Source organism: Tetrao urogallus (assembly GCF_951394365.1).
Source record: "Tetrao urogallus genome assembly, chromosome: 1".
Classification (NCBI taxonomy): domain Eukaryota; kingdom Metazoa; phylum Chordata; class Aves; order Galliformes; family Phasianidae; genus Tetrao; species Tetrao urogallus.
Window position 1 is genome coordinate 7,101,779 of NC_136813.1, and position 27,140 is coordinate 7,128,918.

Consider the following 27,140-nt stretch of genomic DNA (forward strand, 5'->3'; position numbering starts at 1 on the left):
AGAATGCCTCAGTGCCAAATCCATGCAAAGTAGGTTACTGTAACCATTTTATTTGATTCCAGACACCAGTTTCTTATTTGCATCCCTACTCTACATCAGTGATTAATCAGTTATTAAAGATTAAAGCATGTCTCACTCGGTATTTTACATCTCTACTGAGAAAACTGATTAGTGCTTTTACAAAGGCACTGACAAAATTCCTAGTAGTCCATTAACCTCCAACAGTGGGGTTTCAGAGTTCATGTCTGGCTGAGTTGTACTCAACTTCTTGTTTTCAGTGTACAAAAAAGAGCTGAAAATCTCATTTTGAAGATCCCAAAGATCCATTTTCAAGAAACAGAGTAGTAGTTAGATATTACTATGTCTTTAAATGCTTCATTACAGTAGTAAGTTCTCGTTCTTCAGGAGATGAGTCAGAAGAAAACAGCAACTAAAAGAGCTAAAGTTTCAGATTTGCTAGTGAGGAAACACTGAAGTCTTCTCCACTCCTTTGGCCATACATGGAAAAAGGAGAATAAATCTGGATCATTTTCGAAAAAAGTGCTGCAAAGTGTTTGCTACCAACAAAGTTGACAAGGTTGAGAATCCAGGTAGAAATCTGTCTTATTACCTCTCCCTGATGAGTTCATCCATATGAGACAGTAACTCTGTCCTTCCAGCACACAAGGAGCCCAGACAAATAAAGCAGAAATATATGTCCTTCTGTGAGTACAGATGCCCTGGAATTGAGTGTAGCCACAAAAGTCAGTGATGCCATTTTTCACGGTTTTTCATTCCTAAAGAATTCACCTCCTCTTGAGAACAAACTCTCCCTGCAGTTGCACAAGTAGTAATGGGGTAACTTGGGACAGATGATAAGTTTTTCTCCACAGTTAGGGTCCAGGAAGAAACTTGTTATGAATGAGCATCACTGTAGAAAATGAGTACATGAGATTTACTCCTGCTGTCCTACATCTCAGATCATCTTAGACCATTTTATTCTACACTGTAATGGTTCTGCAGGGAACTACACTTGGAGAGCCTAAACTGAACTAAAAGTGGGGGCACGAAATCCACTTTAGTTCTGCTTGATGAGGTTGTCTCCCCATGGGACTCAGAGGTTTTCAGTTCCAAAGTCACATTTGGAGAAGGTGATCCCATCAGTGTTTATAACTATCTAAAGTGTGGTAGTCAAAGGGATGGGCTCTTTTCACTGGTGTCCAGCAACAGGACAATGGGTAATGGGCACAAGTTGGAATATAGGAAGTTACAGTGAGAGTGACAGAGCACTGGAAGAGGCTGCGCAGAGAGGTTGTGGAGTCTCTTCCTATGAAGGAGGATGCCTGGGTGCTCTCCTGCTCAGCCTACTGCAGGGAACTTATTTTAGCATGGGGTTGGACTTGATGATCTCCAAAAGTCACTTCCAACCCCTACGATTTTATGATCTATGATGCTGTGATTATATTATTTGAATGCTGGATGTCTTTGAACACCTCTTGAAAGCTCATTTAGCCTCAGGGACCTTAGAACTTTTGCAAATGAGACTTGAGCCATGAAGTAGTTTTAGAAATTGTACCTGTGTTTAACTCTTAGGCATAACTCTACTGAGTAGATTTATAATTAGAAAGGGGCGTGAGATTAATGTGTATATTAGCCAATCCTTGGTTGCACATTTGAGTCTTTGCATAACTTGGCAGATGGAAACTGTTCCCCTTCATTTAATCTTTCTCACAACCAGTTTATAATCCTACTTCGTGCAGCAATGGTAAATAAAAAATGGATACCATTCTAAATGAAACATTTCTTCCTTTAAAAGTGGTTTCCTCTGATGATCGTTCAAAGTGTTGCCTAAGGGATAGTGATTTTTCTAGCAGCCAAAGGAATGGAGGAGTGTGAAGAATTTACACTCCTTTGTTATTTAGGCATTCACAACGTTAGCTGCTGTGAAAAACTCTTTGTGCCTAACCCCACTTTGTCCTGGTGATAACAGGAATCATGATTATTTTTTGTCAAAATGTAGCAATTGCAAAACTGAAGATACATACTAAAAGTGCTCAAAGTAGTGTTCCTTTTAAATATTTACTAAGATATATTTCTGAGAGCTATATCAAATAAATGTAAATACAAAAAGATACATTAAAAAACTGATATTCAATATTTTTTATTTTCATAATTCCAGACATTTTTCACTCACTTTTTGACTCTCTGGCAAAAAAAAAAAAAAAAAAAAAGAAATGACACAGTAGCTATAAGGAGAAATTAAACAACTTCAGTTCACTGCAATCTACCCTGTGGTCACTCAAAACAAAATCTTTAGATAACAAAATTTTATCAGATTTCTCCAGAGCACACAATGAAACAAAGCATTTCAAACATTTGGATAGTGAGATGATTTCTTCAGAAAATAGAAGTGTACTCCTGATACCAGAGCAACCTCCTCTCATGCCTCAAGTCCCTCACCCAATAAATGAACCTATTCCTGTAGTGAGGCCCTGGAACAGCTGCCCAGAGAAGCTGTGGTGCTCCATCTCTGGAGGTGTTGGCCAGGTTGGATGAGGTCCTGGGCAGCCTGAGCTGATGTAGGCCAACCCTGCTCATGGAAGGTGGTTGCAACGGGATGGGCTTTAAGGTCCCTTCCGACCCAGCAAGTCATTTTATGACTCTATGACTCTGTGAAGGCAGTAAAGCACCTGAGCAGAAGTGCTTTAAAAGAATTTTATATCCTGGGCACAACCATATGTTTTATCTGAGCCTTTCTCCAAGAGTTAACCCATTTCAATGACACTTCAGGCAGCAGCAGTATTGTATTTGTCCTGAGACACATAAAATTTCAACTTGGAAGTTTTTGGTTCAGCTAAATAATAACTGAAAAGACCAGTATTGTAGAAAGTGTCAGAAAAATTGTAATGAAGAACAAAACTGTGTGCTTTCTTCAACAGAGGTGTAAATTATGAGATACTTGTAATATTCAGTAGGTATTATAAGCATGTATGAACACTGTTGATACATTTGCCTGGAGGATTAATGGCACTCAGTGATGTTATTTATGGACTACTCAAAGCAATGTAGAATGTTTCTGTCATTCCTCATCTTGTCTTCTCTGCCTGTAGAGTGCAGCCATTCCCACCATTGCTGCTAATTCAATTACGAAGCATTTCATAAATAAGGTCCACTCTTCAACGCTACTTTTCAACTTTCTTTATGCAGTGAAAAAGAAATGAAGTTAAAAGCAGATGTTTTAGGAAGTTAGAAAGAATTGGCATGAGTTTAAATGTTAACACAGATTAATAAGTTGAATGCTGTGTTCTTTTGAGGTAGTTATTTTCTCAGAAGGCATCCATCCTATTTAGGCAATTATACAGCCTCAAGTCTTCATTTCTTACTGATATTATCAGGGGACTTCATCTGCTAGTTTGAGTTTAAAACTGTTCATGTGGTTTTAATAACACAGATTTAATTTAAAAGCTGCATTTGAGCTGTTTCCATGTGAATATTCCACACATACAGAGAAATGTACTTATTCTAAATTTAAACTGTAGCTATAGTAACCAGCATTCACTGTGTTTCAGTAGGAAATATATAATCCCACTCAGACAGAAGGAAACACGTTGTACTAATTATCATTCTATCAAAAGAATAGAGTTTGTATTTTAAAAAAAAATTACCAAAAACTAAGCAGTCTTACTATACAGACTTAGAAACCAGGAGGTTTAAGAGAATATATTTGTATACCATTTGTGGAAAACTCTGCAAGTTACAAAAAGACATATATTTGGACCAATTTAGAGGATATAATAAACCTCATTTTTCTCTCCAGATAATTTATTGTCTAATAAAAATACTATATTGAGCTGTTACAAGCTAGCTTTGCAGGACTGGTCTTAAATTTTCTAGAGAAATTCATAATTCTAGACAAACAGTGTTACTGTTTCAATTATAGGTGATCTGGGCAGTAGATCCTGTAGATGATTTTGCAGAGGTAGTAAGTATTATCTTTATAGTTATGACTGTATTAGTCAAGGTAAGGACAATAGTAGCTTTTCCTTTCAGTAGATTTCCTTTGCAGCAGATTTTTCTCTCTGCTTGTGCCTTTCATGGAGTTTGATTGCATTTAGGAGAGAGCTCACCCTTTCTCAGATCATTTTTAGAGTTACTGGTGTTATTATTTGAGCATATTGCATTAAAAAGTCAAATATACACCATGAGTAAATCTTGTAGATGGGATGAACTTTCAAAATCTACTGTATCATTCACCGACAGGTAAAACTTTAGCTGCATATGTCTCTCTGTGCTGATAGATTTTAATGTTTACAAACATTTTTAAAATTATGCCCATTCACCAAATAATGGAAACCTTTAATACCGATCCATGTTATTTAAAGACGGAAAAGGAACACTGTCTCATCTCCTTTGTAAGCCTATCTTGTGTGTCTTTTTTTCCTTGACATTGGTGACTGGAAATTGTGTTTTTCCAGTCAAGATTCTAAGGTATGGATGCCAGATACACCTCTTCTGTGCTATTTTAATGGCTAAGTTTCTTAACCATTAAAAAGTAAATTTTGTGCTTTTCTTAATCAGTATTTGCCAGGCTTTAGCTTATTGTCAATGATTTTTTTTTCTCTATTAAAGATAATTCTCTCCTAAAGAGAACTTGGTATTTTCTCACTGTGAAGGTGTTGCATATACAAGGTAGCAACTCCTTTCCAAAACTGTATTTATTAAAGCAATGTTAGGATCAAATAATCACTGAGGCTTTTCATTGGAACATTTCAACTTCCTTTAAAAACAGAATTGCCAGAATGGTGCAGGCTAAGGCAAGTTGTGTGTTATATCACACTGCAGTTTGGGCTCTTCGGTCCCATGAGGTGGGCACACATGGGCTGTCTGCTCTGTTTTCCCAGCTCAGCCCATGAGAGAGCTGTCAACACAGATGTCCTTCTTGCCTTCTGCTTCTGCACTTTGGTTCATCTTCTGCAGCTCCCTTGACACTAGATTCACTTGCATTGAACTGATCTTGAAGATATGCTCACCCATTGCATCCATCTGTTAATGAGTGGTCAGTTCCTGGTACCAAACTGGAAATAGACCAAAGAAACTGAAATACATCATTCATATTTTTTCTTACATGGCTACACTATTTGGTTATTTGGTGCCTGTACATAGAATCATAGAGTCGCTCAGGTTGGAAAAGACCTTAAGGATCATCGAGTCCAACCACATATTTGTCTTCAGAATCCACCCACTTCACTGAAATAAATCAGAAAAAAAAAAAAAAAATTATTTCCATGCTGCTTCCATGGAGATAATAGTTTTAAAAAAAGACCACCCACCTATTTCATAGCATTTTAGGGTGGCTGAAAATAGTTATTCTGTCCTGGAGCATTTGTATCTCTCCTCAGATAAGCTAATTTGGGAAAAACTGTAGTTTTAAATAAGCAAAACCTGAAGCAAGCTTCTACGCACTTGAATATTGTAAGAAATAGCATACCTCCATCTTTCAGAAGACAAATTTAGAATTCATTTCAAAAATCAGCAACAGAAAGGTTCCAAGGACAGCATGTTGAAAACTCAGTGAACCAGAACTCAGAAAATTCAGTGAACCAGCATGCACTCTGCAGAGCAAGCTGAGGGCAAGACCTTTAAAAAACCTTTGATATTGGTAAAGACAAGTTTGAAGAACTTTGTGTTTAAACAGTGAAAAGATTTAAATACATAAAAAGGGCTTTACAAAGCTGTGGTCAAACCATCTGCCTGTGTGTGGTCGACGCTGTTTTCTGCTGGATTTTTCGGGTTTTTTTGTTGGTTTTTATTTTTTTTTTTTGAGAATAAATGCAAAGTTTGCTCTGAAACATAAAGAAGGGAGCATCCTATTCCAGTCTGCTCTAGTCAGACCAGCTGCAGTGTTTATCTGACCATCTCACTTGGCTAATCAATTCACTGATACCATTGAAACCTATTCTCTTTTATTACTGGATTGCTTTTTAGCTGCAGTGAAGACAGTAATAAGGTCCTTTGCTGGAAACAGTTGGAAAATTGGGTAAAGAGAGAGAGAGAAGTGCTAAGATTCCTCTATCAAATGAAGTGTCTTACATTTTAACTCATCAGGTGAAACGTTGTCTCTTTAGTTTGCATGCTTGTTGGGAGGAAGCGCTGTTCAGTTAATGTAAGAAAACCAAGGATCTTTGGAGCCAGATCTGTGTTTGCCAGCAGAATGCTGCTCATGGGCTGCCTAGGAGGCATGGTGGTGATGAGGTGATGGTTGGACTAGATGATCTTCGTGGTCTTTACCAACCTTAATGATTCTATGATTCTGTGAATGGCTGAGGAAGTGACCTCACATCTCTTACTATCTGTAAAAATTTGCTTTTGGTGTTCACTTCATGTACCATGTGGTCTTAGCAGATTGTGTATCAAACACATCATAGAAAACACTGCTCCAACCAACATGTGGTTCTTTATTTTTGTTTCCCACAGAGTGGAAAGGAAGGAGCGTGCCCGTTTGAAGACTGTGAAGTTCAACGCAAAGCCTGGTGTCATTGATGCAAAAGGGGTATGTAAATAATGAAACCTTTTGAAGTTGCACTTTTTAATCATTTTGTATGTTTACCAGTAGATAAAATTTCAGCAGCTTAAGGAATCTTGAGTATACAAGGGTATAATACAGTGATCTTCTAAATAGTTATTCTTTTCAGAATAATACTGAATGACAATGCCTCCTAATTGGAAGATGCAGTTTTAGTTAAAGAAGGTTAGAGAAGAAAAGACTTCAAAAAACAGTGCACATTGGTATATGTTTAATGGAACAGAAAAAGAAATGTAAACTCCCTGACTTGGAAAACTGTTACATCTCAAACAAAAGGTTGAATATTAGAGTTCTGGATGCAAATTTTAGGTCTGGGGACTCACAGCTTTGACAGTTGTGACAGACATTGAACACGGGTGTGTTTCACAATGGGGCCAGCCAGCACCAAATCTGCAAGTTCCCTTCCACCAGTGCTATGCAGCCAGAGCAGCATTTCTGCTGCCGCCGTTCTGCTGTTGTTACTGTGCCCAACAATCAGCTCACAGCTCTGATGCCCAACACCTTACACACTGCTGTTCTGGCTGGCAAGTCTGAATGTGAAAAATACCTACAGTCCTGACTGTGAAGGTACGTTTCTCTGCAGAAGTGTAGCTTACATTTGCAGCAGTAGTAAATACTTGACATCAGCATTGCAGGGATTTGATTTTGAAAGCAGTCGACTTGATGTGCATGGATTTACAAGTGAGGGTTTCAGAGCAAAACGAGAGTTTGGCTGAAGCCACCAGCAAAGAAAATCCCATTTGTGTTTAGAAAACACAGGGAAGCACCAAATCTGCATGATGAGATGACAAAGTCATAGGTGGGGGCTAGCAAAGGGGCAAAACAGTGATTCAGCAGATCCCTTTCGGACCTGCAGTTCTTGAGGTCCCCTGCCCATTTAAAATCCTCATTCTTAACATTTTCTTACTTTATTTTTCCTTTGTAATGGGAATGGAAATACTTCCTTTGTCCTAGATAATCACGTTCTTTTACTTCAGCCTATAGCAGATTACCAGAGTGAGAAGTTCCTCTTGTTGCAATAAGGTTTCTAATGGAGAGGGTCCAAAGCTTCTGCATTCCAGCAAAATAATAATTCAGTGTTGCAAATACTTCCCTTACTGCCATACCAAACAATTCTTGAGTTCACTGCAAAAGGAGAATAATTGCACTGGTTGAAACAAGTTTTCCTTATTTATTTATTATGTGGAATCAGAGTTCAGCTTGGTATAAAATATGCAATAAACAGCATTGTGAAATCTTAATCTCCCTGTGTTTGTTAAGGAGTCAGTTCTACATTTTTACATTTGAAATGTCCACTCTCTGCAAGCCTGTAAATTAACTTTGCCATTTATTTGGGGAGATAATATGCTTTATATCGCCAGTGAAATCACTTGTTAAATGCCTATTTCCTGTATATAATCAAAGCCTCAGGGGAATAATTCATTCATATAACTAATGGTCCTTATTCAAGTGAGTCTGTCAAGAATTTAATTACCTCCCCATTCCCCAAATTGTTTTTCCATTTTTGTCATCAGCGTAACATTAATCTTCCAGCTACTCATGTCAATGTTTGTTTCAGTATGGAGGAAATAGCATAATTACAGACTGAGATGTTGTATCCATTTGGGAACAAATTTTCTATTGTTAGTGTTTGCTAAAAATCTGCTTTTGTCAATTAAAAAAAAAAAAAGAAGAAAATTGAGGACCTTTTTGGAAAGAGATAATGTAAAGGTGTATTTGAAAGAGCATAAAAGGAAAAACTGTTCGCACTTAGATTAAACTTCATGATGTAAAATGTGGCATTTGAGTACATTTACATGTATGTATATTTTAGTGATCAGCAATTCCGTTTAGTCTTCCCTTCTTTTAGTGTTCAAGAAGTGGAGAAAGCTGCCTAACAGTACATTTTTACTTTTTTTTATCTGGAAGAAGTTCAGCCCAGGTAAACAGGGTTGCAATAATCCCAGCAGAAGTCTTCTGTTTGGAAATCAAACTAAAATTTAGACAGGAATAGGCTTATGGGTTTGTCTGTTGCACCTTTGAGCTCATGTGTGCATGGCCATGTGGCCGAGTGAGAGAGGTTTGATGCTATCTTAATGCAAAGTCAGTGTTACAGACGGTGTGACATTTGTAGTTGGCCAGGTTCTTGTGTCTCACTGAAAAAGTGCTTAAGAACACTCAGCAACACAGTTAACAAACCTCATAGTATGGAAAGTTACAGGGTAATTTTACAAAGGCCCAAAATCTCTTCTTCAAATCAAACCTGGATGTGCTACCTTAGCTAAAATGACTGGCATTTTAAAAAATATTATTTAGAATATTTAGAGTGCATTTATTTCCTTCTACTCTTTCAATCCCTGGCATGTGAATCAAATATATACAAAATCAGAATGGTTACAAAGACAGGGAATGAGAAACACTGCTAGGGAGCACTAGTGAAATCTTGTGGTCTTGAGTCTAAATCAGGGAATGGATACTATCTTTCTATAGAATGCATAATTCTATTCTGATCTTCATCATAATAGGGTATTATATAAAATATAAATTAGGTAAAGAGGAATTTGATTTTCAAACAGTGGATCTAGTGACAACTTTTAACTCTCTGGTCATGTAGCTAAGGGCATAACAGTTGATTTCCAGATGCAGAGAGGTTGTAAGAAGGTAAATACAATATTTCTTTTAGTTTAAAGCATATGTTACTGGACAAATTCAGAAAAATTTTCTGAGCTAACTAGATCTCTGGCTTAACCCAATAGGTCTACTTTTCATAGAGGTTGGAAAAGATCTTCAGGATCACCAACTCCAACCATCAACCTGACCTACCAACTCCCTAAGTCTAAGACCTACCAAGTCACTAAAACATCTTCCTTAGTTCCATGTCCACTCATCTCTTAAATATCTCCAGGGATAGGACCTCCATCACTGGCCTGGGCAGCCCATCACAATGCCTGACCTCACCCTCTATGAAGAAATTCTTCCAGATGTGCAATCTAAACCTCCTTAAGTGCCACTTCCAACCATCTCCTTGTATCCTATCATTTATCACCTGAGAAAAGAGTCTGACACTTCACTGCAGCTTCCTTTCAGTTAGTTGTCGAGAGCAATGGGGTCTCCCCTCAGCCTCCTGCAGACAAAGAAAAAAATCCCTCAGTTAGTCTTCATAATTTTTATTTTCTAGTGCCTTCACCTTGAGCAAAAAAAGCTTATTTGTTCCATTTCAGATATGTAATTTATAAATTAAGCTGCAAAGGAGATGTTTGCACAGCTTATGACAAAATAAAAAATCATCAGAATCCCCGATCTTCTTAACACTTTTGAAGATATCCAGACAGACAGAGAAGCTAACACCTATGTGTTTTGGAAAAAAATACAGTATCATTGTAAACAGCTTCACAGCTTCATTTCATCAAGCACAGATTGTGCTTCAGATGAGTTTACAAAGTTCAGTCTCTAAATTCATCTATTTAATCATAATAATACTCTCCATGAGCTGTTCTAATTGCTAATTAAGATGGGTATCAAAGAAACATGTCCATCCCTCTGGTTCCCTAAGGCTGTTCCATGCTACTGAAGCAAAGGCCAGCATTTTCAGGACAGGACACTGGTACCTTAGTGATTCAGACTTCAAAAAGACAGATAAAGTTAAAACATTTAGATTTCCTAAACATTTGCTCTCTCAGTGTTGGGCCCACCAGTCTGGAGAACGAATGGAAAATTGGGCAGCTCAGAGGCTTACATAAAATGTTTATGTTGGAGATAGCTAGTGGAGTTATGTGAGCACAAGTTTTAATAGAAAGTGTTCTTTATGCTATGTTGAGCTCAAGGTCATCTCCCAGACAAAGGATCATAAAATCATGAAGGTTAGAAATGACTACTAAGATCATGTAGCCCAACTGTCAACCCATCACCACCATGTCCACTAACCCATGTCACTCTGACATGAGTCTTCAGATGATCACGTTTCACCAGGATCAGCCCATGTTGGTAACTGTAAGCAGAATTACATATCTACCAAAGCAGCATACTGACCTCATGTGATTCTGCCCACTGCAGGCTTCAGAGTTTGTTATATTAATCCTAAAACACACAGCAGCTGAGGGCTGTTCAGATTTTTACTGACTCAGATGCCAACCAATTATGGAAATATTACAGAGGGAAAAGTTTAAAGCCAGTAGTCTGTTTTCTCAAAATCAGTCTTTCAGGCAACAGAAATAGCATCTCTCTCGCTTTTCTCACTATCAGATTATATACTCTCTCAATCATCTCTTGAAAACATAGCAGAAATAGTAGCTCTTGGAAAGACCTGTATCAACATATCACCTTTTTTCGTATAAGTTTCCTGATCCAGAGAAGTATTGAACTATCTTGAAGGACAACTTTTCATTAAAACTTAAGTAAAACACAGAGATCTTATACCATATGCCATTTCATTTCACCCCTTATGTGGACAGTGACTCCAGAACATTTTCTTATGGATGAATACCCATTTTCAGTCCCCAACTGAATAAATTTCATTCAGGCTTTCTAGGCAGGTGCCCACCTAGCAAAGCTGCTCAACGGGATCTCCAGCAGGGAAGAAGTCCCAGAAAGGGCCCTTCTCCATCCATCCAATATTTTCCCAGTAGGTCTGGACTCTGAACCACAACATATTGTACCATCCATATCCATTAGTTTTTCCCATTCAGCTTGTCGTCCGTAGAGCCTTTCATATTCCAGTCAGACACCCACATTACACTCACCCTGCCCTTTCAGACACCACTGAATATATTTATTGTGACAGACAGAAGCTTGATCACATTTAATAACTTTTCTTATGAGAAGATTCTGTTTACAGATCCCACAGCCCTGCCTGTAATGTAAGGCCATCCTCTGGCTTTATTGTCATTTTAGTAACACTGCATTAAGGCCTGAAAGAGAGAATCTAAGCTCAGATGAGATAGCAAATTCAGTACTGTGGTATAATAAAACCCTCTGCACACTCAGTGCACCTTTCTTCCAAACGTCAGAAGCTACTTCAAGTACTGGAAGGCTGCAGTTATATCTCTCCAGAGCCTTCTCTTTTCCAAGCTAAGCATGCCAAACTTCCCCAGCTTGACTTCATAGGAAAGGTGCACCTGTGCTCTGATCATCTTCATGGCCATCCTTTGGGCCCCCTCCAACAGCTCTGTATCTGATTGAGAAAGAGTAGTTAGAATCATAGAATCTCTTGAGTTGGAGGGGACTTCTAAAGTTCAGCTGGTCAAACTCCCCTGCAATGAACAGGGACACCTACAGTTTGATCAAATTGCTCAGACCCCATCCAGCCTGACCTTGAGTGTTTCTGGAGATGGGGCATCCATCACCTCTCTGGACAACCTGTTCCAGTTGCCTGGCAACCCTTATCATAAAAAACTTCTTCCTTATATCTAGTCTAAATCTCCTCTCTTTTAGTTGGAAACCACTTTCCCTTGTCCTATCACAACAGACTCTGCTGAAGAGTCTGTCCCTTTCTTTCTTATATCCCCTTTTAGATACTGCCCACTAAGTTCCTCCAATAAGTCCAAAAGATTTATGCACTCACCCATATGTATATTTTCCTTATAAATATCTGCCCAGTCACTACTTACTTGAGTTTCTGAATACTTCCCAGTCAGCAGCTGAGGTCGTGAAAGGAGAGGTGCTGAACTGACAAAAGCATTTCTGTGCACATTGGTGTTCATTTGTACATCTGAATGTGCATGAAAAGAGAAGAGGAGGGAGTCTCTGCTTTTTTTTTTCCCCTCCTTTAAATTTCATAGTCAGAAAATAGCAGCAGATATTGAGTAAGAGATAATGGACATGACAAACACCAAAAGGTGTGGGATCACAGGTTAAGAGATTTACTAAGAAGAAGTTGAACATAAATGAAATATACACCTACTCACAAGGATGATTTGAAGGAGGGTTACTGAAGGTGGCGTGGGCACTGATGCACAATTAAATAATCTTTATTCCCAGTCTCACTCCAATTTATCCCTCCAGCCTGAATCCTTTTGTTTATTTTCATTGGGAATGGGTGCCTGTGGGGTGCTCTTCAAAGACACTTAGGCACTTTCACAGGAATAGATACTCAGTTCAGATAAAAGTTGGTCTCCAGCTGGCATTCCAACCATTTCTTAGGAAAATGATGACGTGTATAGCTGTAATCTTCTTCAACTGGATGTATGTATGCCTGAGAGCAACGTGCCTAGCAGCAATCCATCTATGTGTGCCTGCACAATCCAACACTTTTGTATAGTGTTCTAGCAACACTTTTGTATCTTTTCTAGTTTGCCACTACTGTAGCTTTTGAGGAGCAGTCAGTGAATAATGCATCTTCAACACTGCTGTTCTATTTCTATACTTACTGCTATTTTTAAAGGTGTTGCACTAAAGAGGGCAGAGTGAGCTGCAGTCAGGTCTCAGGCACCCAGGATAGCAAACAGAGAACACAATCCTGAATGCAATAAAAGTCTGCACCCAGCACAGTCCCAGGACATGAACACCAAATCTGTTGGCACAACAACCCACACTGATCCCCAGTCCCGTGGTTCCCAGAAAGTCTATAGGGACAAGTTACTTCCAAAATCAAACCCAAGCCCCAAGCCAGCAAGGCAAGGTGGAATGAACACAGACAAATCTACAGCATAAGCAAGGGACTGTGGGTATTTACTGGACATTGTTGTCCTGCAGATACACATCCTGCTGATGTGATCACAGGTGAGATCACAGAAATCCAGGATTCTGCACTTTGCTATGCCTTGTGGCTTTAGTTTGCACCTTAGTTTGGTCCAAATTTTTTAACTAGCCTCTGTTATCATTTAGAAGAGCATTTGCTAGCAGAAGGCTTTGCATTACATCATTCTTGAAAGGCTTATTCTGTCAAATCTGGCTAACTTTGATTGTTTGAACTGAGATGTCCAACTTTGCCGTGTAATTAAATTTTAGTTTAAGATTCTTTTTCCATTCCGTGGTGCTGCTTCCACTGGCAGCATCAACTGATTTAGTTTTCTCTTTTGCTTCTTTTGCATCATGTTTCTAAACTGCTGAGGACAAAGAGCTTTCCCATTAAATGCAGGAGAAAATCTGACCTGAGCCCTGGTATGCTGTTTTTACTACGGACTGCTATATTGCTTCAGTTGTATTAAAAATAGCTGATATAAACTATGATAAAAAATACGAATTTAGTCCCCGTCTTGAAGACAAAGTGAAACTGTGGTTTAGTCCCTTAAAAAAAGAGTAATTCAACTATGAACTGGTCTGACTCCTAACAACTTTTTAGCATTCCTAATAACATCTAGCATACATAATGGTACACAGTGTGGCTCTGGCTGCATAAACAAAATGAGTCTTCAATAATAGTCTATCAAACACATTGCAATTTTCCGAAACCAAAATGTTTTATTGTCTCAGTGCCAAACAATTATTAGACACCTACTGGCATTAAAAATAATTGGCTTAGAGTAATAATTTCTAGCAAAAATATGCTTCCATTAGGCATTTGTTTATAAGCTTCTGGAAATTGCATGAAGGAGCACATGCATAGATGGGTCATAATATTCTAGCATGGCTTTTACCCATTAAACAATTTTACCTGTTTGGCTACAAAGCCTGAAATACAGCTCTCTGCAGCAATACTACTTACAGATGATGTTGGGATAATTATGTAAACATTGTAAAATAGTAGTTTTTATAAAACAATTTTTTTTGTCTCCTAAGTTGCTATTTCTCCACCTCAGAAATCCCAAAATGAAGAACTCACTCTTTCTTTGTTGTCCAGAGCCCCAGCCCACTGCAACTGCAGTGATGCGAATCGTGCACTGCCCGCAGTGAACCTCAGCTCAATGCCTTTGCCATAGGCACCTACAGTGTACAGAGGTGTAGGCCCTCTGCTCAGCTCCTCATGGAGCTCCTGCAATAAAGTGCCAATAAAAATTATGCTATTGCAGCAAAGGCAGTGCAATCTTCTGAAGTTCTTTGATTGTACAACTACAGGTGGAACATGTGCAGACAAGAAACCCCCTTCTATTCAGAGCTGAGTTTTTCTATAGAAAATCCTTCAGCATGTAATTTCTTTGCAAGAATTGTGAATCAATATCTTACCGTACACACTCCCATCTAAGAAAGATTTAAATTTGCTTTGCTGTAATAACAGAATAAGAACAAATTTTCATGTTTGTATCTTAAAATAAGCGTTGAAAATCAGTCATGTCATAAATTTCCTAGTTTTATATCTCCATTACAAATTGACATAAAATCTTTTCCAAACCCTTGTTTCTGCAGTTTTGGATTTTAGCTGTTACTCTTCAGCAAACATTCAGGAATGTCTCCTCTGTGATAAAATGGAAATTAATGACAAGAATTAAAAAGTCATGTGAAGCCATGCTGCAAAAATTCCTCATGCAACACATAAGAGCTATAGGTAGGTCTTTATGTGAAGTCAAAAAAAGCTGACAGACATTATTAGAAGGAAATTCCTGGGCAGAGATACTTCTTACACAAATTCTTTTTGTTGGCATAGGGCCATCAGTAGCCGCTCTCCAAAATGTGGTGTGAAACTGCCCAATGCAAGGAGGACTAAATTACTCATTTCTCTGTTTCTCTGATGCTCTCTTTCTTCCAACCTTCTCTTCATTGTATTTCACTGCACAACCTCAAAAATGTGGGTAGCAGTGAGGGACATGGGATAATAAGATCTCAGCACCATTCCTACCACTGCAGCCCGTCTTGAGAAGGCTTCTTTCTCCATGGCAGAGGGAAATGGGGCTCGTTGGTCTCTCTGCATGTTTCACACATTTTTGCCCCTCTCCACAGCCCTGTCTTCACATTTCATGACAGCTGGTTCCAGGCAGTGAACTCTGCACATCTATTTTGACCTGAGCCCATATTATTGGGCTGCTCTGATTTTTCCCCTTGAGCCAAACACATCTTGCTCAGCACTGCTGCAAGGGACATTAGAAATACTGCTGTCTTCAGCACCTAGTTCAGTCGTGCTGAAGTCACCAAATGAAATTTAGTTGATACAGTGCATAGCCAGGAGAATTTAGCTGTACAGTGTCTTGTTGCTCCAGGGTATCTTGAGTCACTCAGCAAAGACATGTAACAATTTAATAATAGTGCCTGTTGGGACTTGGTCAAATAATAATGCCTGTTGGGTCTATTGACAAAACTAAGGCAAAACATTCAAGTCTTCAGGTTTTTTTTATGCTACTTTAGCACTGTTGTCTGCAGCAGACAACTGGAATGACTTAAAGTACTATGGGTTTTTTTTAAGTGATGGAAAAAGACTAGAAAATTAGAAAGTACTGTTGGGCCAAATCATTGGATATGTTTTCCAGTTGTTTGTTTGTTTGTTTGTTTTTATTGTGCATTTTATTGAGAAAAACAAAACCTAAATATATGAAATATGTAAGCATAACAGAATAGATCTCAAATAGATCTTAAGTGTCCCTTCCAACCCAAATCATTCTATGATTCTATGATAATCAAATGTGAGAAATAATGGTTTTGGGGGTTGAATTTGATCCAAATGAACATTCAAGAATATTGGCATTGATTTCTTGAGTCGAAGAAAATACTGGTAGTCATTTCTGTTCTTAATGAGCAGTTTAAATACACGAATCTCATAGATTTTCAGCCTGATAATCGTGTTGAGTTTATATGTGGGATAATACTGCTTCTTAGGCAGTCATAATGTTAGGAACAAGACTATCAGACAGAATTTTCTTTGCCATTACAAGTCTGTGCCATCCCTGCTGAGGTAAGAGGAAAGTAAAAAAAAATTGCTGAGGTAAAGATACATACTGTAATATTTAAATTGGACACAGATTAAATATAAGAGGGTAAAGAGTTGCTAGCACAGGTAAAATGCCTGAGTTTACAGCTGAGAGTTAATTGCTTTTCTTCAAAGTTTTTCCAGCAGAAATTTATGCTGAGTTTAAATTCATGGGTTGTGTTATTTTATAACTTGTTGTCTAATGCCCTGAATTAAGTGGTAGAAGATCTGCATCTGTGTAAAGTTAATTCCATGGTTATTTGACTGTTCAGAAAAGCAGCTTTAATGATTAGGGAAAAAAAAAGATGTATAGCATTGGCAATAGCTACGGTTAAATAGTTAGAAAAAGAACAAAGTTTTCTTCTAGCAAAATTAGGCACAGAGCTCTAGATGAGTGGAGTCAAGCGTTAGCGCTCATTAAGATGACAGTCTCTGTATTTCACATCTTTATTTCTGGCTCACTCAATTCAAGCCGTTCAGTGATGATTGACTTTGTGACTCACAGGCCATGTTTGGAAGGTTACAGGAACACTGGAACTGCCAAACTGGGTCAAATCCACAGTCCATCTGATCTGATATCCTGTCTGTGAAGACTGGCAGTATGAGGTGCGTGGTTGGAAGACACAGGAACAGCACCTCTTACACAAATCTTGCACCAGTCCCTCAGAGTGACTTCATGCTCCTCCATACCTTTTTTTTGTTGCTGTTTGCTTTAGCTGTAAGGCCTAAGTACCTAAATGTTTTAAATGAGAGCCATGAGCCTGATATGATTCACAGTCTCCTCAGCCAGATCTTTGCCATCGTTCAATCTGCTGTCCCAGTGATCTGTCTTCCTTTTAACTCAAAAGAGCAGTTCCAAAGATAAGTCTGCCCTAATTGTCTTTGAGTGAACAGTTTGAAGGCATGTAGGAATTGCAAATCTTTCTCCATTAATATTTTACAAAATAAATGTTATAAAGGTCTTTATAAAGTATATATTTTTTTAATGTAGAGGAGTTTTTAATGTAGTAGTTTATACTTGCACAAATGCATAGCACACGATCACTGAATCATAGAATCATAGAATTCCTTATGTTGGATGGGTCCTTAAAGACTACCCTGTTCCTACCCCCTGCCATGTATTGGTAGAGGTCCTGCAGTGTGCACTGTAGGAATCTCTGGGCCTCAGCAGGAGATCAGATGGTCCCAGAAACTTGCTAAGTCCAAACCAACACTCAGTTGATCTCTGAGGATCTTTCATCTACATCACTTTTGCATGAAGGGTGCTGGGAAAATTGGCATGCATGGAGATTTATAGCTGAGGGAGTGCAGCTAACAGGAAAGTTACTTTGGCTAAGAAAATAAAGAAGAGTAGAGGAAGAGTTAGGACATTGCCAAACATCAAATGCACTGACCCCAGAGACTCCATACTGCCCATATGACCACAGTGAGCCAGGCTGGGTGAAAGCCCACACTCCATCACACCGTGCTGGAGCCGGCAGACACTTAGTGTCTGGATCTTCTTCCTCGAGTCTCCTTTCTCCCCAGCACTGTAGTTATTCCCTATAGTACTTAAGGTTGGTAGATTTGTTTAAATGTGAAAAATGATCTCAACTTTTCCACTTCTCTTGGGGCAGATTATTCTACACTCAAATTGATTTTATCGTCAAAGAACTTTGCCCTTTCTTTTTTTCACATTATTAATTTCAGTGTTGTTGCTTGAACGTATTCTTTGCACACTCTCTGTGTACAACCTTCAGGCACTCGTACATGACCTTGCTTGTCGTGTATGCAGGCTTTCTATGTTGGTGTTTTGTTCCTGCCAACAACCAAGCAATATAAATTAGCACAGATGAGCGCTCCATTTTGAATGCAATTTCAACCTTGCACAAAGTTAAAAACATGTTTGCAGAAATGGAAATACTGTTTTCACATGCTTTCTTGATAGTGTATTAGTGTTTCTGTTCCCCTGGTAGTCAGTGTTGTTTTTAACCTTTGTTTTGGTAGCAATTAAAATTCATTTGCTGGCTAACAAGAGACATTAAGTCAGTGTTAAAAAAGATTAGTAAAATTTTGTATTTATGAATATTCAACAGTGCTACCCTTGCCTTTTGAAGATAGGCAGCATGGAGTAATTAATCAGGCTTGTACTTTTCCATTTCGAAATCCCAAGATACATATCTCCCTGCAGCTACGCAGGGAAGCTAAGCAAGCAGAAGTATCTTCATCTTCTGATACAAAGTTTGTTCTCACTTAGAATCGTAGAATCATAGAATTGTAGAATCATAGAATGGCTGAGTTGGATGAGACCTCAAAGATCATCTAAGCCCAACCTTCTGACACAGGCAGAGTTGCCAAACACTAAATTAGGCATCGGGTCAGGCTGCCAGGTTCCCATTCAACCTGGTCTTGAACACCTCTAAGAAAAGGGCATCCAGAGCTTCTTTGCTTTGATTATCAAAACAGATCATGGTGAAAACATGACTTTATGTCATGCATTTTTATTTGCAATCACTTGCACACTCTATGAAAATTTATAGTTAACAGAATAGGGACATCCTTCTCCCTACAAGTGATGGACACGGAGAAGTTGACATTGGGTTCTTGCCAACGTATCACTGCATGGTCAGACTGATAGATGTCTTAAGGAATATCCCGTGTGAAAACCATACATCCAAGCTTATGGTTGCCACTAATACCTTCTTAGCTTATCTTTCTGCTTGTCTGTACAGATGCCATTAATAGTTTTCTATATTCAGAAATGTCTCACTTTCCACAGAAAGCAAATACGCTTCAGAAATTTATTCTGGAGACCTCATACTCATCATGCACTTTGGTTTGCTATGAAAAAAAAACTGTAAAAATAGGGAGGTAATGTTGTGTATTTTAAATGAGAAATGACACTGAGTATCTGCTTCAGTCACACACTTTTCCTTCTGGTATCAGTGTATTCAGTGGTACTGTGAGAGATATCAGCTCATGTTCAGTGCCCAAAACTTCATTAAAGCCAGTGCTGTTCAAACAAAATGAGTGTCCCTAACATGAAAAGTGTGCTTCAGGCACATAGAGAAAAAGACTGTAGTCAGTGATTGATCATGAAGAGTTTTGTAGAATGCTGTATAAATGAGGGCTTTTCATTTCAGTTAGACCAGAAACTGATATTGAGGAAATAAAAGTTATAAAATAATAATTTAAAAAAAAAAAAAAAGAAAAAAAAAACAGATGAGAGGCAGTAAAATGAATGAACATTCTTGTCTGCACTCTGTATACAAGAATTTTACAGCCAGTGCTCAGAACAGTCATTCGCGGGCATACAAGCAGTGTTTGCCAGCATTCCCTTGGTGACAGGGATGAACGCTGAGATGGCCAGGAAAAGCCATCTTATAAATGCATGGCTGAGAGGCTGGTGCAAGCGTAAAAATTTTGGATTCTTTGATCATGGGGTGGTCTACTCGGCATCTGGCCTGAGGTCTACTGATGGGAATTGCTTGTCTCCAAAAGGGAGACGGATACTTGCCCAGGAGCTGGCGGGACTTGTAGAGAGGGCTTTAAACTAGATAGGAAGGGGGAGGGGGATAAAGCCAGGCCTGCTAGAGAGCAGCCTGGGGAAGTGGTAGTGGGATTAGGTGAGAGGCGAGGGGCTCAGCTGAGGTGCGTCTACACTAATGCACGCAGCATGGGCAACAAACAAGAAGAGTTGGAAGCCATTGTGCAGCAGGCAAACTATGACCTAGTAGCCATAACGGAAACGTGGTGGGATTGCTCCCACGATTGGAGTGCTGCAATGGATGGCTATAAACTCTTCAGGAAAGATAGGCAAGGAAGGCGGGGTGGAGGTGTAGCTCTCTATGTTAGGGAATGCTTTTACGCTACTGAGATTATGACTGGGGACGATAATGTTGAATCCCTATGGGTAAAGATCAGAGGAAGGGCTGACAAGACAGGCACCCTGGTGGGCGTCTGTTATAGACCCCCAAATCAAGATGAAGAAACAGACGAGGTATTCTATAAGCAGCTGGCACAAGCTGCACAGTCGCCTGCCCTTGTCCTCATGGGGGACTTTAACTTCCCTGACGTATGCTGGGAGTACAGCACAGCACAGAGGAAGCAGTCTAGGAGGTTTCTGGAATGCGTAGAGGACAACTTCCTGATACAGCTGGTCAGAGAGCCCACGAGAGGAACTGCCCCACTAGACCTGCTGTTCACAAACAGGGAAGGTTTGGTGGGAGATGTGGAGGTTGGAGGCTGTCTTGGACAGAGTGATCATGAAATGATAGACTTCGTGATTCACGGTGGAGCCTGGAGGGGGAATAGTAATACTGCTACCTTGGACTTCAGGAGGGCGGACTTTGAATTGTTCAGGGGACTAATAGGGGGAGTCCCCTGGCATTCAGTCCTAGCAAGCAAAGGGGTCCAAGAGAGCTGGTTGCTCTTCAAAAAGGAAGTCTTAAGGGCGCAGGAGCAGGCAGTCCCCCTGAGCTGCAAAATGAGCCGGCGGGGAAGAAGACCGGCGTGGATGAATAGGGAGCTATTCCTGAGGCTCCGGGAGAAAAAGAGAATCTACCGCCTGTGGAAAGAGGGACAGGCCACTCAAAATGAATACAGGGAAGTTGTTAGGATGTGTAGAGGTGAAATCAGAAAGGCAAAAGCCCAGCTTGAATTTAACCTAGCTGCTGGTGTGAAAAGGAATAAGAAACTCTTTTATAAATACATTAACAGTAAGAGGAGGACAAAGGAGAATATCCACTCTTTGCTGGATGAGGCTGGGAATGTGACCACTGAGGATAAGGAAAAGGCGGAGGTTCTGAATGCCTTCTTTACGTCTGTCTTTAAAAGTCAGACCAGTTATCCTCAGGATACCCCTCTCTCTGACCTGGTAATCTCGGCCGGGGAGCACACTAACCCCCCTGCGATTCTGAAAGAAACAGTCAGAGACCTACTGCTCCAGCTGGACTGTCACAAGTCGATGGGGCCAGATGAGATCCACCCAAGAGTGCTGAGGGAACTGGCGGAGGTGATAGCCGAGCCGCTTTCCATCATCTGTCAGCGCTCCTTGTTGACTGGTGAGGTCCCAGATGACTGGAGGCTTGCCAATGTGACTCCCATTTATAAGAAAGGTCGTAAGGAGGATCCGGGGAACTACAGGCCTGTCAGCCTGACCTCGGTGCCAGGGAAGGTTATGGAGCAGATCGTCTTGAGGGAGATCATGCGGCATGTGCAGGGTGACCGGGGGATCAGGCCTAGCCAGCATGGGTTCATGAAGGGCAGGTCCTGTTTGACCAACCTGATCTCCTTCTATGATCTAGTGACCCATCTGGTGGATGAAGGAAAGGCTGTTGATGTGGTCTACCTAGACTTCAGCAAAGCCTTTGACACTGTCTCCCACAGCATTCTCCTGCAGAAGCTGGCAGTCAGAGGCTTGGATGGGTACACTCTTGGCTGGGTAAGGAGCTGGCTGGAGGGCCGGGCGCAGAGAGTGGTGGTGAATGGAGTCAAATCCAGCTGGCGACCGGTCGTGAGTGGTGTTCCGCAGGGGTCGGTGCTGGGGCCTGTCCTCTTCAATATCTTTATAGATGACCTCGATGAGGGCATCGAGTGCACCCTCAGTAAATTCGCAGATGACACCAAATTGGCTGGAAGCGTGGATCTGCCTGGGGGTAGCGACGCCCTACAGAGGGATCTGGACAGGCTGGAGAGCTGGGCTGGAGCCAATGGGATGAGTTTCAACAAGGCCAAATGCCGGGTCCTGCACTTCGGCCACAACAACCCCAGGCGACGCTACAGGCTTGGGGCGGTGTGGCTGGAGGACTGCGTAGAGGAAATGGACCTGGGGGTATTGATTGATGCTCGGCTGAACATGAGCCGACAGTGTGCCCAGGTGGCCAAGAAGGCCAATGGCATCCTGGCTTGCATCAGAAACAGTGTTGCAAGCAGGAGCAGAGAGGTGATTGTTCCCCTATATTCAGCACTCGTCAGGCCGCACCTCGAGTACTGTGTCCAGTTTTGGGCCCCTCACTGCAAGAAAGATATTGAGGCCCTGGAGCATGTTCAAAGAAGGGCAACGAAGCTGGTGAGGGGTCTGGAGCACAGGCCATATGAGGAGAGGCTGAAGGAGCTGGGAATGTTCAGCCTGGAGAAGAGGAGGCTCAGGGGAGACCTTATTGCTCTCTATAACTTCCTGAAGGGAGGTTGTAGTGAGCTGGGGGTCGGCCTCTTCTCTCGTGTCATTAGTGATAGGACCAGGGGGAATGGTTTCAAGCTACGCCAGGGGAAATTCAGGCTGGACATGAGGAAGTATTACTTTTCAGAAAGGGTGGTCAGGCACTGGAATGGACTGCCCAGGGAGGTGGTGGAATCACCGACCCTGGGGGTGTTCAAGGAAAGACTGGATGTTGCGTTGAGGGACATGGTTTAGTAGGAGCTATTGGGAATAGGTGAACGGTTGGACTGGGTGATCTTCTAGGTCTTTTCCAACCTTAGTGATTCTATGATTCTATGATTCTATGATTCTTCAGGTGATCTCCTGAAACTGGTTTGCAGCTCATGAGTGGGGATTAGCACTGGTTGAATGAAATAGCAAAATAAAGGATTCCCAATATATTCCAATGGCTTTTAGATTACAGAACTGCGTTTTAGAGCATCAAAAGCAATCTTTTTCCAACATATTGCACTGTTCTACAAAGCACAAAGAGGACAATCTTTATCTTCATGAACACAGTATGGGCTGGATCAGCTGCACTGGGAAAAATATCTAGAAAGAGCTCAAATAAACAACAGAATAGTTGACTATTGCAGGGTGCTACACCCATCGTGTTACGGATACACTATTCTTTGTGATGTTTACCACTATAAAGCAAATTCTGAAATTGGATTGTTCCATTTTACATTAAATTTTCCTTTTTAAACACATTATCTGATGAGTAATATTTGTATGGCTGCTGCCCTTAGAGAAAAGCATTTAGAATAAAAAAATGTACTTTGACAAAAGGAAAAAAAAGTATCAAATGGAGTTCTTAAGAACAAGAAACACCCGGTGTCTTGATGTCTGTCATAACCAGAGATTGTTGTGAATGTAAATCAGACATATGTAAATGGCATTGTAGGATATTTGGCCAAGGAAGAGTGCAGATTGCGTATTTTTCAGTGTATAGCCTTGTGCCCTAAGTAGTGTCAAAATAAGAATGTAAGCTACAATGTTGGTGAAAGCTTCTCTCCCCTTCTTTTTTTTCTGTAAAAAGACTTTTTTCATCACAGTTCAAGTGCTGTGAGCAATGACCTCCCTGTTCAGTTGTCAAACAGCATTTGAAAATGTCATCTTTTTTTTTTTTTGCCTATATAGAGTACGTACTAATGCCAGTTCCTGGGTTATGGGTGGGCTGTGAGAACTGATGGCAGTGAGGTATAAGAGCTGTCTATTGTACAGGATTTCACTGCAGCTGAGATACCCCAGTTATGTTACAGAATGTTACAGAATGTTACAATATTCATGCAAAGAAATTGCAGTTTGCACAGGCATTCATTTTCAGGCACTTTCAGTGACATTCAGAAACTCTGCCTGCATAAATGTTGTTGGAGCAAGTCTGAGCTTCGTATCGCAATTTCAAATCCAGTTGTCCTCAACTTCTATATCAGGCTGAGAGATGTAGACAAATACCTCTCTCATTTATCAGCAGTGTAAGGGGACCCTAACGAAAACCGCTTCAGAACATTTAACTCAAAGATTCCATTTCCATTGCATAGAAATAAGACCTCTGAAAAGCACACATTTGATTATTGTTGTTTAACCCTAGCGCCATTCTTCACGTGTCTTAAAAAGAAAAAAAGCATCCGTATGATGCAAGTGCTGGATGACAGTGCTGATCTCTATTCCTCCAACAACAAACCCAAATCTACATCTAAAAGAGCGTGTCTGAGAAAAAATACAGTTTTATTCCATATGTCTCCCACTTCTCCACCAACCCCCCTATGTTTGTACTTTACATGGGCTCTGCAAGGACATTCTGATGGATGTCTGTAGAATTTCATATCCTTGAGGTGAAGGCAATCAGCCTGATTTCAATCACATTTATATTGTATGCAAAAACAAAACTAAGACTCCTTGTTTTGCTTTCTTGTGAAAAGCAGGCACTTAATGTGCAGTAAAATAAGTGTTCAGTAAGCCCATTCAGCTAAAACTAAAGATTAATTATTTCAATAAGTTTGCTGTACCAGACTCAGTGTAGTCTATTATCATATTTTAATCTGGCTATTCTGTGGTAGTATATGTGGCAATTAACATGCATATGCACACTGATTAATCTATACAAATATTAACATGTGCATAAGCTTGTTTGCTTATGGATATTAATAAACAAAGAATCAGTATTATTTTAGAAATAAGAGATTTTACCAGTGTGAGCTATCAGCAATTTTGGATGTAACAGTCACCTGCTATGAGTTGCCAGGTTTTGATTGCCAAATAGAAGTGGAACAATATCTTATTTGAAACACAACCCAACTGCACAAGGAAAAAATGTTTATAGAATTCTATGGGATGTCTGTTTAATTTGGAATATTCTGCTAGATCTTGCATAAGCTCAAACAACAATATATGTTCTTCTGATGCAAATGTACTTTCTGAAGCTTTTGCTACTGTTGGGGAAAAAATTGAGTGAGAATACTTAAAAGTGGTTATTTTTCATAAAACCTCTGTAAAACAGCATATTTATATGTCCCTTTGATAACATTCTCTTTAATTCCAAACTGAAATGTCATTTGGTAATGAAGTGATTTTCACTTTAAAACCGCTTTGTTTTCTGAGGTGCTACTGTGTTTATATTTTTTTTTTCCTTTTTAAGTGCAAAGCCTGTAGTATTAGTATATAAAGCTCAGATGAAGCGTGTCAAACAACATTTTCACAACTTCGGAAATGTTAACATGCTGCATTCTTTTCTTTGGAAAAATAAAAGAAATGGTCACGGAAAACACATTTTAATTTAATTACATCCTTTAGGTCATTAGTGTGATATAATGTGCATGTCAGTCCTCTTTTCACCCGCAGATTACTTTGATCCTTCATACCCATTACTTTTAATGCTGGCTTTCTTTCATATTTGCTTTATTTGAAATTGCATGCAGTCTGGATTATTTGTGCATGACCTCCACGTTAATTTCACATTTAATGTTTACATACTCAGAGATTCTCATGGATCATTTACTCTACATGTGCATTTTTTCCTTTGTTTTTGGTTACTGAACTTTAAATATGCTTGAAATGTAAAAGTGGCATGAAACTTTTGTGACACAAGTAGACAACTGGTTTAATTGAGCTTTGCCGTACCTAACTTGACATCCCTCAGAAATACACATTCTAAACAACATTTTATGGTGTTCTTCCAAAATGTAAACAAACAAGATAATATTCTGGAACCCTCAATCTGTTCTATTTCAAATCTGGAGGCAAATCCTAGTTGCATTTTCATACAAGCAACCACAAGCACATGAGATTGTCTCCTTCGGTGAGCTGAGAATTTCTCTGCTCTCTTGGAGGTGAGCACATGCAAGATCGTGGACTTTGCCCACATTCTGTCCAGGAAGCAGCACAGGACATTGTCTGATGGACAATACAGATCAGTTAAGCACTGTCTGCAATTCAGCATAGGTGCCCTCTGGAAGCACCAGCTTTACTCAGTTAACTGCTCAGGGACCTTGATTCTTCATTTAGCACCTGAAATACGTGTCCCAAGTAGGTGTATCCTACTTTTACACAGTACCCTGCCATAAAACCTTTGCAGCTGTCTTTAAAGCCAAAGTTTTTGTCGCATAAATAAATAAATAAATAAAATTCCATATTTATTCCCCATTTGAAGGTGCGTATTACTCAATATGCAACGAAATCCTGCTTACCAGCAAAATTTCATCTGTAAAAGCATATCCAGAGGAACCCATTAAATTAATATAGACATATAACACAAAGTGAAGTGAATTTTCTTACGTGACGCAAGAAAAGACATTAAAACATATGTAAGAAATTGCCAGTTAACTGGACAAGTAAAGCACTCTGAAGTCAGCAACAGTTACCAGAAAAAAACAGATATAATTTTAATTGGCACAGAGCTGAATCCACACACCTACCAGAAGAAAATCAAAGGCTTCCTCTTTCCTCTTTGCAGCCTTTTCTTTTTCAGACAGTTAATTATTTTCGTGCACAGTCTGCTATCATTAAAGATGAGTGGCTTGATCTCAAAGCATGCTGAGCCATCTGTGGCCCTTTATCTGAGCAAGCCAAACATGATAATTCCCAAAGAAGGAGCTGAAGTTTGTAGTTTGAGACTTCTGTCATTAAATCGATCCAGTCTCCAGGGGTTCTGCCTTCAGCATGTACACATCACCACAACCACCTGTGAGTCTTCCCAGCCACTTGTTTTGGACTGATTTGAGTCACTGCAGTTCTCTCCACTTTTACAAACTAGTTGTTTTGTCAGCATGAGTGTGACAACAATTAGACGTCCCTGTTTTTGCCCCATGCCTTTTCTCCTTCACAGTCATTCAATGACAAGCGTAAAAAGAACTTCATCTTTTCACGAAAATTCCCATTCTACAAGAGCAAGGAGCAGAGTGAGCAGGAAACAAGTGATCCAGAACGTAAGTAACCTCTCGGAGACGATGCCACATGCAGCACAAAAAATGGGTGACACGCATGATATCAGTATCCCACACATCCAGGCAAATACATGTTGTAGGCAGGCAGGTGAGGTATTACTACTGTGACCAATGTGTGACTGCAATTTGGATCCAGCTGGTCCTTCCTTCCTTGGAAACATCATTTTCTGAAGAATGAAACAGTGACCTTAACTTTTGGAAGAGCAT

At 39.9% G+C, this 27,140-nt stretch overlaps 1 protein-coding gene across 7 annotated transcripts in view; it reads left to right on the forward strand.

The window, feature by feature from the left end:
• DLG2 (discs large MAGUK scaffold protein 2) overlaps window positions 1-27,140 on the forward strand; it is a gene marked incomplete at both ends in the record, with an annotated part of 740,481 nt that overhangs the window by 692,095 nt on the left and 21,246 nt on the right. For 6 of the 7 annotated variants that reach the window (XM_079537733.1, XM_079537734.1, XM_079537731.1 and 3 more), the window contains one exon: window positions 6,454-6,529. In XM_079537733.1, the coding sequence (XP_079393859.1) occupies window positions 6,454-6,529 (76 nt within the window). Of the gene's footprint in view, window positions 1-6,453; window positions 6,530-26,815; window positions 26,916-27,140 lie in introns of all 7 variants that reach the window. The other variant, XM_079537732.1, reaches the window with a different exon arrangement.